Raw genomic sequence first — 17,872 nt, 5'->3', positions numbered from 1 at the left:
TGCTTTTTTTCTTTATTTTTTCTACTCATTCCTTCTACCTAAAGAGGACCCTGAGGGACCTCTGGACAGGGGAGATTTACAAACATTATTTTCTCCTTTCAGCACACATTTGAAACAAAGTAATATTTGTAGCTCACACAGTAACAAGACTATTTAAGAGGGTAAAAATTTGTAGCCTCCCATTGGCATCAAAATGGACAATGATATAAAATTATAATGAATCACAGCATGGCTTGGGAAGAGATACGATGGGCCAAATACTTAAGCTGTTAGTTTATACGTATATTGTTCTCAGGCAAGACACCCAGATTTGGCCCAATAATAATATGAGCAGCTCAGTAGGATGGGCTAGCTTTTATTTAACTGCTTTGGAATTGACATCATATTTTCCTTGAACCTTTTAGGGAAAGCAACAGATACAAATAAATCTATTTTCTATAGTTTAATTTAGCTTTAAAAATAAAGAAGAAAAAACTTCCATATATCTTGTCTTTTATTACAGTAGCAGGGAAAATTGCAAACTTTGAGACTCACTAAAATTACATTTGAAATGCTTATGCATCAAGTCTTAGCAAACCACAATCAGAGGATTAATTAACAAAAATAACATGAGGAAAGTTAAGTTGCTAAGCCACTATCCATCGTATTTGAGAAGTCGTGGCAGTCCGGTGAAGTTCCCACTGACTGGACAAAGGGGAAACATCACCCCCATTTTTAAAAAGGGAAAAAAGGAAGACCCAGGGAACTCCAGGCCAGTCAGTCTCACCTCTGTGCCTGGGAAGATCATGGAACAGATCCTCCTGGAAGCTATGCTAAGGCACATGGAGGACAGGGAGGTGATTTGAGACAGCCAGCTTGGCTTCACCAAGGGCAAGTCCTGCCTGACCAACCTAGTGGCCTTCTATGATGGGGTGACTACATCAGTGGACATGGGAAGGGCTATGGATGTTGTCTACCTGGACCTCTGTAAGGCCTTTGACATGGTCCCCCACAACATCCGTCTCTCTAAACTAAAGGAGAGGTATGGATTTGATGGGTGGACTGTGCGGTGGGGGAGGAATTGGTTAGATGGTCGCATCCAGAGGGTAAACAGTGGACAACAGCTCAATGTCCAGATGGAGATTGGTGATGAGTGGCATCCTACAGGGGTCCGTATTGGGACTGGTACTGTTTAGTATCTTCATCAATGACATAGGCAGTGGGATCGAGTGCACCCTCAGCAAGTTTGCAGGTGACACCAAGCTGAGTGGTGTGGTTGACATGCCAGAGGGATGGGATGCCATCCAGAGGGACCTGGACAAGCTGGAGAAGTGGGCCTAGTGTGAACCTCATGAGGTTTAACAAGGTCCTGCACCTGGGTCGGGGAAACCCCCAGTATCAATAGAGGCTGGGGGATGAAGGGATTGAGAGCAGCCCTGCTGAGAAGGACTTGGGGGTACTGGTGGATGAAAAGCTGGACATGAGCCAGCAATGCACTCTTGCAGCCCAGAAGGCCAATCGTGTATCCTGGGCTGCATCCAAAGAAGCGTGGCCAGCAGGTCGAGGGAGGTGATTCTGCCCCTCTACTCTGCTCTGGTGAGACCCCACCTGGAGTACTGTGTCCAGCTCTGGAGCCCTCAAGCATAAGACAGACACGGACCTGTTGGAGCATGTCCAGAGGAGGGCCATGAAAACGATCAGGGGGATGGAACACCTCTCCTATGAAGAAAGGCTGAGAGAGTTGGGGTTGTTTAGCCTAGAGAAGAGAAGGCTTCGGGGAGACCTTCTTGCAGCCTATCAGTACTTAAAGGGGGCTTATAAAAAAGATGGTGGCAAACTTTTGAGCAGGGCCTGTTGTGACAGGACAAGGGGGAATGGCTTTAAACTAAAGGGGGGTAGATTTAGACTAGATAGAAGGAAGAAATTTTTTACTCTGAGGGTGGTGAAACACTGGCACAGGTTGCCCAGAGAGGTGGTGGATGCCCCATTCCTGGAAACATTCCAGGTCAGGCTGGATGGGGCTCTGAGCAACCTGATCTAGTTAAAGATGTCCCTGCCCACAGCAGGGGGGTTGGACTAGATGACCTTTAGAGGTCCCTTCCAACCCAAATTATTCTATGATTCTATGAAAAAAATCACATTTTAAACCAGCCAGGACCTTTAGTTAAAGAAATAATGGTTAAAACAAATTCTATGAACATCAATTTAAGCTATGCAAATCAAAACTGTGTGCTTTTATTTAATATTTATACCTCACTGCACAATTCAAGAGTTTAGTAAAAAAACTCAAAACATCAAAGGTAGACATTTCTGTGATTTGGGTGCTAATCTTCAGCCCAGGGAATAGAGGTTCAACTCCTTCATTCTACGCAGGCTTCCAGTGAGACATCAGACATTGCACTTCATGGGGACACCTTAAAAGATGTCTGTTTGTGGGCAACGTACTTGTCTAAGCTGAGATACAGCTATATACCTGGCTTTGAGAAGATGCTTTTCCTCTTTTTTTCGTAACAACTTTCACTATAAGGAAAGATGCCTGAAAAAAAAAAATAGGCCCTATTTCTTTTGCAGTGACTACGTATCATCTTTTTGGTCATATTATGGTCCAAACTCTCATGCACATTTTATGTGGGTATAATAAATTATGACACCTCTGAATAATAGCTGTCAAGAAGAGGAAAAGGATGAAAAGGCCACAGATACGCGAACTTGAATCTCTTGATAACCAGCTAGGTAGGGAAAAAGCTGTCTCAGAAATCCATTTCTAAGGAATATGTTGTATTTTATTTTCCAAACACACACTGGCCTGAGAGGAATACTATTGATCTATTAACCACAGTGTAGAAGACAATGTGGTACAGTCTTTTTTCCATCTCTTACTCCCTGAAGGTTTTTCTTTTGTTTGGGGGGTGGGGTGTTGGGTTTTTTTGGTTGTTATTTTGTTTGGTGGTGTGTAGTTTTGGGGGTTTTTTTGGTGGTGTTTTTTTGTTTGTTTTTTTTTGGGGGGGGGACAGGGTTGAGAGAGAGGGTAAACAGGTATTCTCTTCAACTCTTCTCATCTGATCTGCTTTGGTCTTCAGGCTGTCCCTGGCTGGTCCCGAACCACACATTCTGCTTTCTCCAGTACTTCAAAGAGAACAGTCATGGCTGTAAGGCTTGACTGGAAACCTCTTTATCCCAACATTAAAAGAGTTTCTGTACTCCACCCTCCTCTGTCCTTTCAACAACAAATGAAAACCAGCTTTAACAAGAAAGGGAGCTCAGAACAATATCCACTGATGGTCCATTAAGGGCAGCAGCAGGACAGCATCACAGTATGTGTGGAGGTGCATGAAAGAGCACTCTTCACTTTGTGTATCCTTATGGGTCAAGGAGCTGATGAAGAATATTTCAAGTAGCTTCAAAGTGATAAATTCTATTTACATTATCTCTGGTCATCTCCACTTACAGAAGAAAAGAGAAGGAGAAAAGGAGACAGAGTTGGAAGTTGGGTAAGAGAACAGCCTTAAGTTTGGTCCTCACAAAAACATCCCTTTAAAGACTGTAAAAGGAACAGCCCAAAACTCAGATGTTTACCTTCTGTTTCTCCCTAACACCCATCCATGTGTTTTCTTACTAGTGGTCTGGTTATGCTGCCTTTTCCATCTGTTATGCTGATCTTTCCACCTGTTCTCACCTCTGGCAACCCTTCAAGCACTTTTTGAGAAGGACCAAATTCATTCCTACAGTGTGATTTAGAAGTTGTGGAAAGTAATCATTTCACTTTATAAAATGAAGTGTGATTTGACAACATTTACACATTTGAATAACGTAGGCATCTTCTGATACAACTTCTTGGTACCATTTTCCTTAGTTTTTATTTCATTCTAGAAATCAGTTTGACTAGAAATCTGGCAGGAAAAAAAAATTTTAATAAATTATGAGAACAGTTCACCTTACCTTAGAAATATAAATACACATTTTAAAACATCAGTGTCCAACTTCCTTCTTTCTCCTGCAATACAGCTCCAAGAAATTTGAAAACATGAGGGGAAATCCCAACTAGATAAAACCACTGGACAACCCTCTAGAAAAATTTAATATAGATGCTTGAAAAAACTGTATATTCAAATTGCAACTGACCCAGCAAAACTGTAAAGTGTTTAGAAAATGTAGTAGTATTATTTGGGATAAAACAAGTACAATGAAGCATCAAGAAAAATTTCCTCCAAGTTATTGTATTTTACTGTAGAACATCAGCTCCACCTGCTGGTAAAAGTAAGTTCATGGAATGGCATGCTACAGTTTTGCACAAACCTGTTTGGCAAGTGAAGAGTCTGTGCTGTATGAGTTAAGAACTTTTGATTTAAAGAAGTAGAGAGTTGTATATCAAATGTCTATTCTAACAGTTTGATGACATGATGGCTTAAGAAAAATAGCTAACAGTGACAGTATTTCTTGGTCTATATATCACTGTAAGCACATGACTTCAAAAGGTTATTAGTGTGATGCATGCCAGTTGTAAAAATAGCTCCAAATATTAAGTCAGCTGTTTTTCTGCTAGCTATTAATTTTCATTAAAACCAAATTATGATTAACAACATTGTAATTAAAACCAAATCTATATAATAAAAAAATATAAACATAGCATCACAAGCTACGCATCTTTTAAAAACTTTCCTACTGCAAAACACGCTATGTATGTTTTCTTTCAATATAAGACATTAGTTTTCAAGCTGATTTCACTGGTTTAAATTTTTTAATTAACATTTTCTAAGAACAAGCTAGGGATGTGTGGTTAGTAATAAAATCTAGTACCTCTAGGCTTCTCTTCAAAGAATTCAGACCCACAACATAAGTCAATGTTGAAATGAGTATTCAATTAATTGAGGATTGTTTCAAACATAAAACCTCTTTATTGCTCTCAGAATTCTGTTCCAAGATTTTTCAAGTCTTTCCAAAAGTTGTCTTTAATTACTTTGTTGAGTTTTCTAAATAAACTCATGACTATGTAAGATCCCATGTAATACTTGATATCTAAGCTCCAAACTTCAAAGCTTGAAGAAAATAGTGTAATTCTGGCAGCAATGATCCAGACACATATCTCCAAGGCGGTTTATTTAGGGAACACGTGTAAAAAGTTAGAACAGATATCTACATACTCCAATGACACCGCAAGTATATACAAAAAATTTCTGCTTTTAAATTTTAGTGCTAGGCTGACAAATGTATTTTCCCAAGAAAGGAAAATAGTTCTGGCTCTTCCTACACTTCAGAGACCAGTTATTTGAAAACCTTTTTGGACCTGTTTTCAGAGGAAACTATTTCAAGGTACCAATCATACAATCCAACCCACCAAAAGCCTCCAGTGATCAGTGAGAGCCCAGGCTACCCTGGAGTTCCACCAGTGAGACAGAGACACTTAGCAGCTGCTTTACTTAGGAGGAGTCTGGTAAAACATCATTAAAATAGAATCAAAACTTCTCCATAGCAGGATATTATCTTCACAGATTTGTGCACAGAATTAACTTTGCTCAGGGTAATGGAATTTTATAAACACAAAACATCTAACACAACAAGGCTTCACTCCAGTATTAGCTGTAAACTGTACGAGGTGCACACAAAACCATACATTTTGTTTCCACTGACAGCATGCTGCAGTGGTTAAAAAAGGGTCATACTTACATTAGCCTAAAACACTTGAAAACAACTAGGCAATAATGTCTCTGACGAACTCCAGCAGAGTAAATCTTTTTGGCATAAAACATTCTAAGAATTGAGTAAGTGAATCTTTGAAGGCAGCTGCACTATTTTGGCAGAGCGCAAATAATGGCAAACAACTTCTGTTTCAATACCTTAACACGATTACTAATCAACCTTGTAAAGATGGCTTTTCCAAGGGAAACCTCAGTCTTAAAAGCTGAGCTATATGAATAGTGTTTCGTGCCTTCTTTCTTCCTTTTTTATTATAGTAGTAACACAGAATCGAATTTTTCAATATTGATTCCCAAAATTTTCTGTCCATTTCCAAGGAATTTCTGTTTAAATGAATAATGAAAACCCTAAAAAAGTTATGGAAAGTACAACAGTAGGCAGAACAATTTTTACATCTAAATAAACGAATGCTCCAATAGCTCTAAGCAGCTAAGCATGAAACAGTGCAATTCGACAGCAATGTGAGTTAGCAGAAAAATCAAATCAGCATTCCCTACCACAACGCATAGCATTTGAGGAGTTTTAAGCATATTGGCTGTCACTCAAAACAGTCCAGTCAAAGCCACGTTATCAGTTAGCAACCCTCAACAAGACATTTCATTAGGATACTTTCCAATTGTCTACCGAGTCCCTCAGTGCCCAAGGACATATAACCAAGAAGTCACTGTAAACATCTGATTTTCTCAGCCATCTACGTGCACTAGCACATAGATGGTGTTTGTGCACACAGACCTTTTCCAACAAAACATGAAGACCTGGAGGACAAGGCAGTAATGCCCCTTGTCGTAAACAGGCTTGCTTTGTAAACCCTATTCTCCCACTACAGCTCTATCTCCAGATACATCACCAATTATCACAGCTGGAGGGTCAACAACATTCATGCCAATGTCACAAGCTTTCACCTCCAGTCTAACAGTCAGTTTACATGGATCAGACGCGTTAGCTTTAGATGAAGAGCAGTCAGGGACAGCCAGTACCCACAGAGCTATCACAGCCCACTTACGGCATGGTTTGACATTCTTACTCCTGTTCTCTGGCACCAACAGCTTACCTTAAGTGGGTGGGTACTCTATGTTTTGCAACAAGAGGCAACTTACCTAACTGGGACTCATAGGAAGCAATGCACAGCCCAGAGAAATGCAGGGCAGACATTACCGAAGTCACTAGTTTTTTGGTCAAGGAAGAGTTCATTTTCTTAAATTCTCTGGCAACATGTTTGGAGTGCCATAATTAGAGACATTCTATAGCCATAAAGTGAGGATGGCAGCTAAAACAAATTGTTGCTACCTAGGTTTGTATTAACAAAGCCCTAAAGTTTCCAAAGAACAAGCATTACGCATTAAGGTACATAAACTTTATACTATAAAGAATCGTATAATCTAGGAGACAACTAAATATTTGTACAGCAGAACATCTGATAATACGGACATAATAGGGAGGGGCCTACACACCAGTGAAGAGATTAGTAAAAGCAACTGCTTCTAGAACCAATGAATTTACCTAGAAACACTTACAAGGTGTCTTATCTGTGAAAACAGGTTAAGAATACATTCCATTTATACTTCATTAAAAATTCTTTCTTACCTTTAATTTTCTAACAGCATCTCTTACAACTTCCGTGCCTTTGGGCTGCTCTACTTCCGTACTGCCAAGAAACTGAAAAGATTGTAATTTGTGAGAAATAAGTTATGCATTGAAAGGCCTAATTAACTCAAGTAATCTTATTTTTCCAATTTCCAATTATTTCCAAATAACATTTTGGAAAGACAATCATTTCAACAGTTGATAAGTAACAAATCTTCATACAGCTATTTCTAATCAAAAGAATAACAAGAATTAAATTCTAATTAGACAAATATCAGAGTTATCAAAAGCAGCTTTTAAAAAACATTTTATTTATCTCGATCCTACACAAGTCTGTAAATTAGAGGTTAAGTACCTTTTTCCACTGGGAAATTGTTATTTTGGTAATACCATCTCTTTTAGAAAATAATGAAAAAATGCAAAAAAAATACTGATATAAGATACTTCCCATGAATCAACACCAGCCAATGGATTGGACTATGTTACTAAAACTTTCATACAGTCATGCAAGATAAATGAAAAAGGCCTGATTTCGCTCTCAGAGCTGCTTGGTACAGTAATTTCATAGATTTAAAGGAACTAGGCTCCAACTTACATAAAAACAAGGCTCATATTCAAAGAATTTCTACTAGGGATCATATTTTTACCAAGTAAGGTTGTAATGAAAACCAAACATACACCTGTTAATATACGGAGCATGATACTTCAAAGGGTCCTTACCATTTCTTTATTTGTACATTGAAATACCTTTACGTTCTTCTATACAATTTTGCTTGCCTTCTACTATACCGTTACAAAAGGTATGATAATCCTGCCTAAACCGCATTTGTGTAATAATTTAATTAATCTTGAATTGCCTGATTTTCACATTCACACCATGTACCTGTATATGGCAAAATAATGCCAGCAAGAAAGAACAAACCCCCTTTTTTCTCTAAAGTACACAATTTTGTGTAATACGATGCACAGAGGTATGTATAATTTTTGTCTTAGCAGTTTCAAAAGGAACTTAAATTTATGAAGCTACAGATGCTTTCAACATAGTAACTCTTAAGTTTTTAATTTTATTAAAACTTCAAAACGTGTTTACTGTAGTCAATGTGCTCAAGCTATACTCCTGCAAAGAAACTTTGCAGCTCTACCAATAATTAAGTCTCATTAGAAATTTGCTACTGACTCTGAAATACGATGTGCCACCTTGAATACAACAGTGTGTAAATCAAAACACCACGCACATCTGCTGTCAATATTCTCTACTATTACAATTCTCCAGCTAGGAGACCAAGGTTTTGTAGTAACAAAGCAGAAATCTCTATTATTGATTTGATGTCTTTCATGCAACATCTCCAATGACTTTAAATAGAGGGTGTGCTCCTCCCTGGAAAAGTGACAGTTGCAGAAAATGCATATAGAGAAAGAAGAACGATTCTTGGACATTATGGATACTACATGTGATGGAGACAGAAAGGGAAATGTGAGCGAATATATGTGAGCAAATGTATGTGAGTAAAAAAAAAGGTAACCACAAGCTTAAATGGACAAGAAAGAAAGTACATACGGTCAGATGAGAATCTAAGAGGAATGCCGATAATACCAGGTATTTGTACACAAGCATATTTAAACATCACACACTTGGCACAACACAAGAGGTAGAAGTGTAATTGCTGTAAATTTTGTGAGCAGGCCAGGGTACATTATATACGGTACAGGAATCCTGCATAAACACAGGAAATAACAGCTGCAAGTGTGGACAAGGCTCCATGAACAGAGAGCACAGGTCACTGCTGCCCACGGTGACATGGAAGACGGCTGAGCCTACTTCATCCACACATGCTTCCTAGTATTTGTGTAGTTTTGAAACTGGCAGCTCCAGAGGCATTATCAATGTAAGCAGCCTGGTACTTCTTGATACAGATTTAGGGCCAGGCCTTGGGTGGAACTGTGTCAAGTACACTTCTAGATGCCCCGGGGTATGCTGCCTCGCCTGCAGCCACTTCTCCAGCAGGGCACAGGGCTGTCATACATTTCTTATTTGCTTACTTTCATCCAGATGACTGGTATCTGAGATAGCAAAAGATATCTCAAAAGCAATAGAGTCATTTCCCCTCCCCTTCCCTCTCAGCTATCTCACTCTTATTCAAAGTCCAAGAAAGATGAAGGTATCTTCGCTGTATTCAACAGATCCCAGCAGCAGACCAATCTTTCCATGATCAGTAACTTCCATAAATACTGTTTTCCCAGGGGCTTGTACCTCATGTTAACTCACATTACTGCCTTAGAAAGTGTAAGCACCAAATTAAGCTTCTGCCGCAGCTAGGGAATCTATTAAATGTCACTGAATTTTTAAGCCCATAGTAATGTTCCCAAAATCAGAAATTACCATTTCTGATCATGGAGGGGATTCTATCTAAAAAGAAAGATAAACTGCTAAAGCACAGGTTTAAATGACTGACAAAACCTGAAGAAACACACACTAATTGGGTTTGCTCGACAAGTTACAAAAGAAATAAGGAACCAAGACCCAAAGTATACGGAAACATCATGAGCATTATATCAATATTTATGGAACATAACTTAACCAACCAGAATTCCACCAGTCACTTGCAATGCGCTGTCTTCCAGATGAGTATCAGTTTTGACATTAAGCATCACTACTGAAATTTTTATTGCTCTCAGCAGTTTTGAACTGGATGTGGAATTAGAGCTTATGATTAATAAACTATTCAGCGTAGGAAAATATAGTAAGATGCATTTAATCCAGAAATATAAAGAAGATTTGTAGGTTAAGTGTTAATACCAATCAGAGATGACGAGACCATGCCATGGATTGCATTGTTTCTATCTGATACATATTTGTATCTCTGTTAACTGCAGTTCTATTTTTTTTATTCAGGTAAGCTCAAATTTTAGTTATAACTGCTTACACATTTCATGTCTGACCTTCATAAGCTTTCTCATTTAATTTTTTTTTTTAAGAGCAATAACAACAGCAATTAAGAGCAAATATTCTGAATATTTCTATTAGACTGATCTATTTTGGGGCAAAATACTAACAGAATTTCAGATCAAGACAAGTTTTTTCTAATTATAACAAAAGAATGACTATGCAGTACAGGTTTAACATACAGCTAACTGTCGGGGTTTAACCCCAGTTGACAACCAAGCACCACACAGCTGCTCGCTCACCCTTCTCTCCCCGCCATCCCCCCCTGCCCCCACTGGATGGGGGAGAGAATTGGAAAAATAAGAAAACTCATGGGTTGAGATAAGAATAGTTTAATAATTGAAATAAAATAAAAAATAATAAATTGTAATAAAAGGAAAACAACAAAAGAGAGAGAGAGGAACAAAACCCAGGAAAAACAAGTGATGCAACTGCTCACCACCTGCCAACTGATGCCCAGCCAGTCCCCGAGCAGCGATGACTGCCCCTCACCAACTCCCCCCAGCTTATATACTGAGTATGACATCATATGGTATGGAATAGCCCTTTGGCCAGTTTGGTCAGCAGTCCTGGCTGTGCTCCCTTCTTGTGCACCTCCTCGCTGGCAGAGCATGGGAAGCTGAAAAGTCCTTGACTTAGTATAAACACTACTTCGCAACAACTAAAACATCAGTGCGTTATCACATTATTCTCATGCTAAATTGAAAACACAGCACTGTACCAGCTACTAGGAAGGAAATTAACTCTATCCCTGCCGAAACCAGGACACTAACATATTAACTGGAGGCTTTTTATTGCTTGCTTTTGTATCTGCTCTGTACCTTTTCTGTGTGATCTGCCCTATCATCATATTTTGTTTAATATTAGGTACCAATTACTATGGCATTACTCATAATAGTTAAGCTAAGCAAACACATATACATTTGCAAAGCTGAGACTTTAGATGACAAGGTCAACATGACGAAGGCATCTGTGTTTGTATAATCCCTAGGCACAATGGATGCGCTGCCACCTCCGGGATTTCTAAAGTAAATAACTAACAAGTAATTCACCATCCTCATTAAATGGGAAGATGGCCATTTCATTACGGTCTTTTCAGCAGATTTTTCTCGCCAAATCTCACGCAAACACAGAGAACAAATGCTTGTTATATCAGGAATTCGGTACAGCTGTGGCATGAATAGTATAAATATTCATTGTGGAAGAGTTTCTGCAACAAAAACTTCAAAGCAAAATTGGTAAATATGAAACTTCCCTTTTCAAGATCAGGCTCCTTTAGAAAGCAATACTGATGCAGAATTCTAGATGGGAACTTTAAAAATCAGCAACTCCTTTGATCACTTCAGGTTGCCTCCTGCAGCTATGGTCCTTTTGCAGACCTGGCTGATGAGGAACGACAACAACAAAATGTAACTGTTCCCGAGAGTCAAGCTAATACAACTCCTACGCTTAATTGCAGAAGAGAGAAACAGAAAATAATGTAGCAGTTCCCCTTCAGATCATTCAGTATTAATTCTATATGCAAATTAACAAATGCATTAAATTCTTAAGTGTTCATTAACATCAAATACATAATACAGATGAATAATGTTTACATGTGATTGTTACATGTATTTACTGTTTGCAAATAGTAAAAAGGTTATTCTTGAAGTTGGTGTACTTCATGCATAAGCCAATTCAAACAAAAATGATCAGTAAGTTAGGCATGCCACTACTCATCTTTTTAAATATTTATGTATTGCTAAGTTTAGTGCTAATGAGAAGTTCACCATAATCATACTGAGTTTCAGTTGGATACTTTACGAAGTTCGAAGAGGATGACATTTAATATTTTGTATAACAAAGCAAGCTAAGGCAATGTTTTTCCCATACAAATTACTACACATTTTTCATTGCAGTCTGCCATTTGTCCAAACACATTCCCTACAAAACTGAGGAAAGGTTATTTTTCTAATATATTACTTATTCTGATCTCGCTTGCAGCTGTCTATAATCAGAAATAACTTTTATGAGGTCAACAGATCTTATCAGTCAAAACAGTTTAACGGTTCTTTTAAGGTACATTAAGCCTTGTTCTTCCCTCATTGATGTTTGCCATTAAGCAAGTGAGCTGTTGACCAGCCATATACAAGACAAACACCTCAGATCAAACTATTTATAATCTAGTATTAGCAGACAACCAGATGTGCTCTCTCCACATGCAAAATTTGCAAGATAGTGCAGCTGCAGAGAATTAACAGACACTATTTCATCATATTAGAATCAACAGAAGTTTTATCATTGACAGCAACTGGGAGAATAATTCAGCCCTGTAATGGCCAGGAGGGCTGTCTTACACAACAAACTAGTAAACAGACCCTTTGTGGGGAATATCTCTACCTTCAGAACGTAGTTGAAATGAAAATTTTCCTATGCATTTAACTTCAGCAAGACATGTTTTGGTCCAATTCCATAGTGAAATTATTAAAAATGCTTTTACAGTTGTACTTTGGCTGGAGAAACTACTAAAATAAAAGGTAAGTCTTTATTACTTTTATTTTGCTGGCTCAATTAAAAGTCAATTCAAATGTAGGGCAACTTCAGGCATTCAGAATCCTTTACAGTTCTGACAAGTCTATTGTTATCACATGCCCAATAGCTATTAGTAAAGGGTTAAGGTTAACAGTTCACTTCTTTCCTTGTCATTAACAAGGCACTCTCCAGTAATTCTTCCCCCATCAGCTTACATTTTGACCCTCAACATTCTATTTTTTTTTTTTACATGCAAAGTATATCCAAGTGCTCTTCTTCAAAACTTAGGGGGACTAAAAAAAACCCTTATCCATCCTTCGGAAAAGTTAGTTTTACCAGGGTGAAAAAAAAAAAAAAAATCATTAAACCTAAAACTTGACTAAGAAATAGTTTTAGGTGCACTTTTGAATATTTAACGTAGACTTCCACTCTTCCAGTAGAGAGCAGTGTAGGATACTTTAATAATAAAACAACATCTGTTTTCCTTTGTCATCACACTTCAATCTTCAAAAAACCCGTCTTTCACAGTGCTGCATTTCTTTATTACTCCGAAATCCCTGAACATTAAAAGTTCTCTTTTATGCAGATTTAAATGTAATTATATGAAAAAAGTACTTACCAAACTCATACAATAAAGGAAAAAAGCAATACAAAATTACTGGATACCTGCTGCCAAAATTTGACAAATTAGCTCCTTCTACAGCAGAAGTTGAAGGGATGTTGATTTACTGATGAAAGTATGACAAATGTATCCACATTCTGGTAACATCAGAATGACAGTATAATATAAAACGAGAATGAAAGAGAAGTGGGACCAGTTTTGAAGCTATGCAGAAAACAGATGAACAAATGTCTAAGCTATTAATCACTTCCTAAGACATGAACAGCTTTTGCTCAGCCTTGCATACATTAAGTCTTCTCCGTCAAATAAACAGCAGAAGTAAAACATGGACTACAAAATACACACCTCTTTCTATTTTGGGTTCCTTCTCTTTCCCCACCCTACAGTCCAGTTCCCCAACTGTAACAGCTTCCTTGGTTTTCTACCTGTCCTGGTTTCGGACACGTTTTTGCCAGAGTACATAAATGTTTGGATTTTTCCCTTTTGGGGAGCACTTCTCTAGCAACACCTTAAAAACAGCTGCCTCTCCCAAGCATGACTGCTGCTCAAATGAGAGCAGAAATCCAACTCGCCACATGAAAGTATGAGAGAGAAAAGTGCCACAGACATCAGCACATTCCTGAATATCCCCTGCTTGTCTGACATGTAATGTTCTGCACAAATGGTGACTCTGACACAGGAAAAAAATTCTATGCATTTTTGAGGGAGTGTTCGAGTACTATTTGCAAAAAAGGAAGGAATGCATGATTAAAAATATAAAGAAAAAAAGAAGGGTCTTCTAATGGAAATCAAATATTAACCAGGTATTTCATCCATCAGTAGAATTAAGCCAAATGCATGTGAGAAGACAGAGGTGAAAATATTTACAGTAATTAAGATATAAAGAAAGAAAAATCTATTTGATAAGCTATTGTATGTTGGGGGGAAAAAAGGGAGCATTAGAGAAAGGACCACAAAATAATTAGGTAACAGTTAACAAAAGAATCTTCCTGATGCAGTGATGTAAAAACCATTGTGCTTAATTTTAAGCAACCTCTCAACAAGCCATGCTGGTTTAATTTGTACTTTCTTCTATTCTCTAGAAGTGCAGTAACTAAGAACTCTTCACTATCAAATGTGTAAGCAATCATCTCAGTCTTTAAATTTGGTGCTATAACTAAATAATAAAGAACGTAATTTGATAACTAAAGCTTAACATATCTTTGAACAGTTGATGGACATAGACAATATAGACATTTCCTTGGAGCAGTACACCTCACCAGGCTCTAGATGTGGTTCTTGCCAGGAACCCGAATGTCTGGAAGCAGGAATATCTAGAAATATTCTGGTAAAGATGCCTGAGAAACTGAGAACATATGGCAGTCCTAATCCTGCCTACACCTGTCTTCTAACCCATGTTTAGATTTGATGAGAAGAGAAATTATATAGCTGCTCACTAGGAAGAAACCTGAAGTGGTTAAAGTAAGCTGAATCTAGCTTGGTGTAATTTTAAAGGCAAAAGAATGAGAATAATTACACCAGGTCATATTCTTCCTCAAGTCCCACTGCATTTTAATCCACAGCCAGATGGGAAACACTAAAGGGCACAGAAAAAGGAAAATACAGTAAGAGTATATATCTATATTAACATAACCAGTTTGTTTGTAAGCAGAACTTCAGGAAAATTTAGGACACACTTTGTAAATGATCAAAACTTAGACCTTCTCCAGAGAGATCAGTGTGGTCATATGCTAAGGGGGCTATCAACAAGGATATATTTAAAACCAAATCAGACTGCAACACAGCTATCAAAGCTGTTCTCTGCATAAACGTGTCTAATCCTAAAGGTACAATAATGTTAAGAAATACAGCTAGTACCTCCACAAGGAAGATAAGAGCAGGCTGGAATACAGAAAGCAAGCACAAAAGGTAAAAAGTTTATCTTGTCAAGACTGTCACCATAGAAAATACCAGTTGTACAAGAAAAAACATTCAGTATTTCTTCAGTCCATCAATCTACACAGCACTTCAGAAGCACATCTCAAACTATCTTGCCCTGAAGAGCTGTCAGGCTGAAACTGAAGATTATAATGGAACTGGGGCAGTGGTGGTGGGGCGTACAGTGCTCTCCCATTGCATGCACCATTATCAGCCACCTTACAGCTACCCGGATTTTAGCCTCAGGCTGAGAATAAACACAGCTACATGCAGACTTATTTCCACCTCAAACAACTGGATGAAGAAAAAGTGGTTCTTTAGCTCTGCTCTGCAGACTTGTTAGCTGGAGCTAACAGTTCACTGCTGGTCTAAGTGAGCTCTACATTCCCACCCAGTGGAGGCACAGAGGCAGCAGCAGGAGGGTAATAGGAATATCCCTTAGGGATACTCCAGCTTGGAGCAAAAAAACCCAGCAAGCTCAAGTAATTTTTAGAAAATTCGATAAAAACTTTTGATGTATGGGAAAAGGGCTTCAAAAGGAAGATTTTAACAGTGCACAAATGACAGCAATGCTAATATTAGTAGTATATCACACTGAAGGCCTGTTTTTCTTTTAAGTCCAGATGTACTTCCCATAGCTGATAAATGAACAAAAAAAAAATCAGAATATTTGGCATGAAAGAAACAAGGGCAGGGGAAGATGGTAGTGAGAGCAAATTTATCACTGGAGAAAAATCATTTCTTATCATACATTCTCTGGTTGTGATTGGGACACACATTCTTTTGACAGCATTCTTTCTTCACGTGTGCTGCAATGTTCATTAGCCTTCACATGCAAGAATCCAGTGTTTTCAGTTTTGGCTTTTGCACGTGGGAACAGATTTTTTTTTTTTTTTGGCAGAAGCAGTAAAAGGAGCTGACAGATGCAACAGGAGATGTCTGTGGGTAATCCAAAGGCACCATCATTATAGCTCCTTTGCTTCAATACAGAAACTATTAACACAACACAAAGATTCATCTAACATCAAACAATAGCATCAAATTACGATATTCTGTTTCTTCACTGCTATTCGTCAACTCTGCAGAGCCTCCTGTAGTGTATCATTGCAACTTCCTGGAAGTTTTAGGATAACTAACAAGAGATATCTCATCAAATGAGCATACTGTTGACTAATGTGATCTAGCTTGACCATATTCATGGTCTTTCTGAGTTGCTTCTGACTTGCCTAGAAAATGACTGAGCCATCCAACTACAGATGCTGAATAACATCCTTGCCAGCTCCTGCAATCCGCTATCATTACTCTCATATTCGTTTAGATTTTATTTAGACTCTGACCTAGAACTAAGAACTGGCAACTCCAAACTCACTGTTGAATCTTGAAATACAGTACCTCTTTATTTATGTAAGAGTTATCATTATTGAACCAACATTCAGTGAAGGTGATTATTCAAATAGATTATACTTCCGATACTGTGGGTGCACAAGGAAGGATACCTGTACATTCACAAGAACCATTCTGTATCCAGACAGGGAAAACAGAACTAATTATCAAACTCGGCACTTCCTTTAGAAAGGTATATTCCACATATGAAGTGCCTCTGATACCCACTGAAGACATATCATACTGCTTGAATGCCTCAATTCAGAAAATTTGTATTCCTAACTGGATTGTTTCCAGTAAAAAATATTTACTTTACCTTAACGGAAGAGAATCCACCTAAAAATAATTTATATTCACTATTTTAAACATCAAATTTTCAGCTTTAGAAGTGCATAGTAAGAATGGACAGATTTTTCAGCTTTACAAGTATATAATTAGACAGTAGACTTAGTTCTGCACCACAGGAACTGGACTCAACTCAAGCATCGTTTCTTTATGGAAATAGTAAAGTCAGACTAAGCCTGCAAATTTACTGAAATACTATTTTTCACCAAGTCCTAGATATTTTCAAATATCTTAATTTAAGAAAGTTGACATCTTGTTTGCATTTTTTTTCCCATAAACCAGATGCCAATACGGTGATTTAATTTGTATTAACCATAAGATACAACTGCAACAATTCCTATATTCCACTCAAATGTACTGAAATGGTACAAACAGCTCTACATCTACAGACTCTTTTGCAAAGATGTCAAATGTACTGTTAGAAACTTTAGAACACAGAGACCACCTTTGCTTTATTCCCACTTAATCTCCGCAGATGCTAGCTAGCAACACTGGCAAGTCTAGAGGGAACTTCACTGCACTGCAGCATGAAAAAATGTTTTCATTCTTACTGCTTGTATAAACCCAGTAGTCTACCCAAATTGAGGTTACAGTTCATTTTCTTTAGCATTCCCATAAAGCTAAAGGACAGATCCTCCCCTCACCCCCTCAAAAAAACCCCATCTAGTACAATGATACAATTAAAGGAACAGCAAGATCAAGATCCCAAGTGCTGGTATTCTCACAACAACTTTAAGAGCTACCGCTATAACACCCTGCACAAGACATGCAAAACTGTTGTCCTAGTTTTTGGCTCTGTTTTGCCCTGCTAGATCAACCCACTGGTTTTCGTAATGCCACTGTTCCTTTAACTGTAGCATGTACTGGTCTGCTCTGTATTAGCATTCTGCAGG

General features: G+C 38.0%; 1 protein-coding gene across 8 annotated transcripts in view; it reads right to left on the bottom strand.

Moving 5' to 3' along the window:
• The window catches only part of GULP1 (GULP PTB domain containing engulfment adaptor 1), a 169,337-nt gene that overhangs the window by 44,293 nt on the left and 107,172 nt on the right, over positions 1-17,872 (bottom strand). For all 8 annotated transcript variants that reach the window (XM_076342186.1, XM_076342184.1, XM_076342192.1 and 5 more), the window contains one exon: positions 7,258-7,329. In XM_076342186.1, the coding sequence (XP_076198301.1) occupies positions 7,258-7,329 (72 nt within the window). The remainder of the gene's footprint in view (positions 1-7,257; positions 7,330-17,872) is intronic.

This window comes from Aptenodytes patagonicus, chromosome 6, assembly GCF_965638725.1.
Source record: "Aptenodytes patagonicus chromosome 6, bAptPat1.pri.cur, whole genome shotgun sequence".
Taxonomy (NCBI): Eukaryota; Metazoa; Chordata; class Aves; order Sphenisciformes; family Spheniscidae; genus Aptenodytes; species Aptenodytes patagonicus.
The sequence above is the reverse complement of the archived record's forward strand: the minus strand, read 5'-3'. Positions and strand labels throughout refer to the sequence as shown.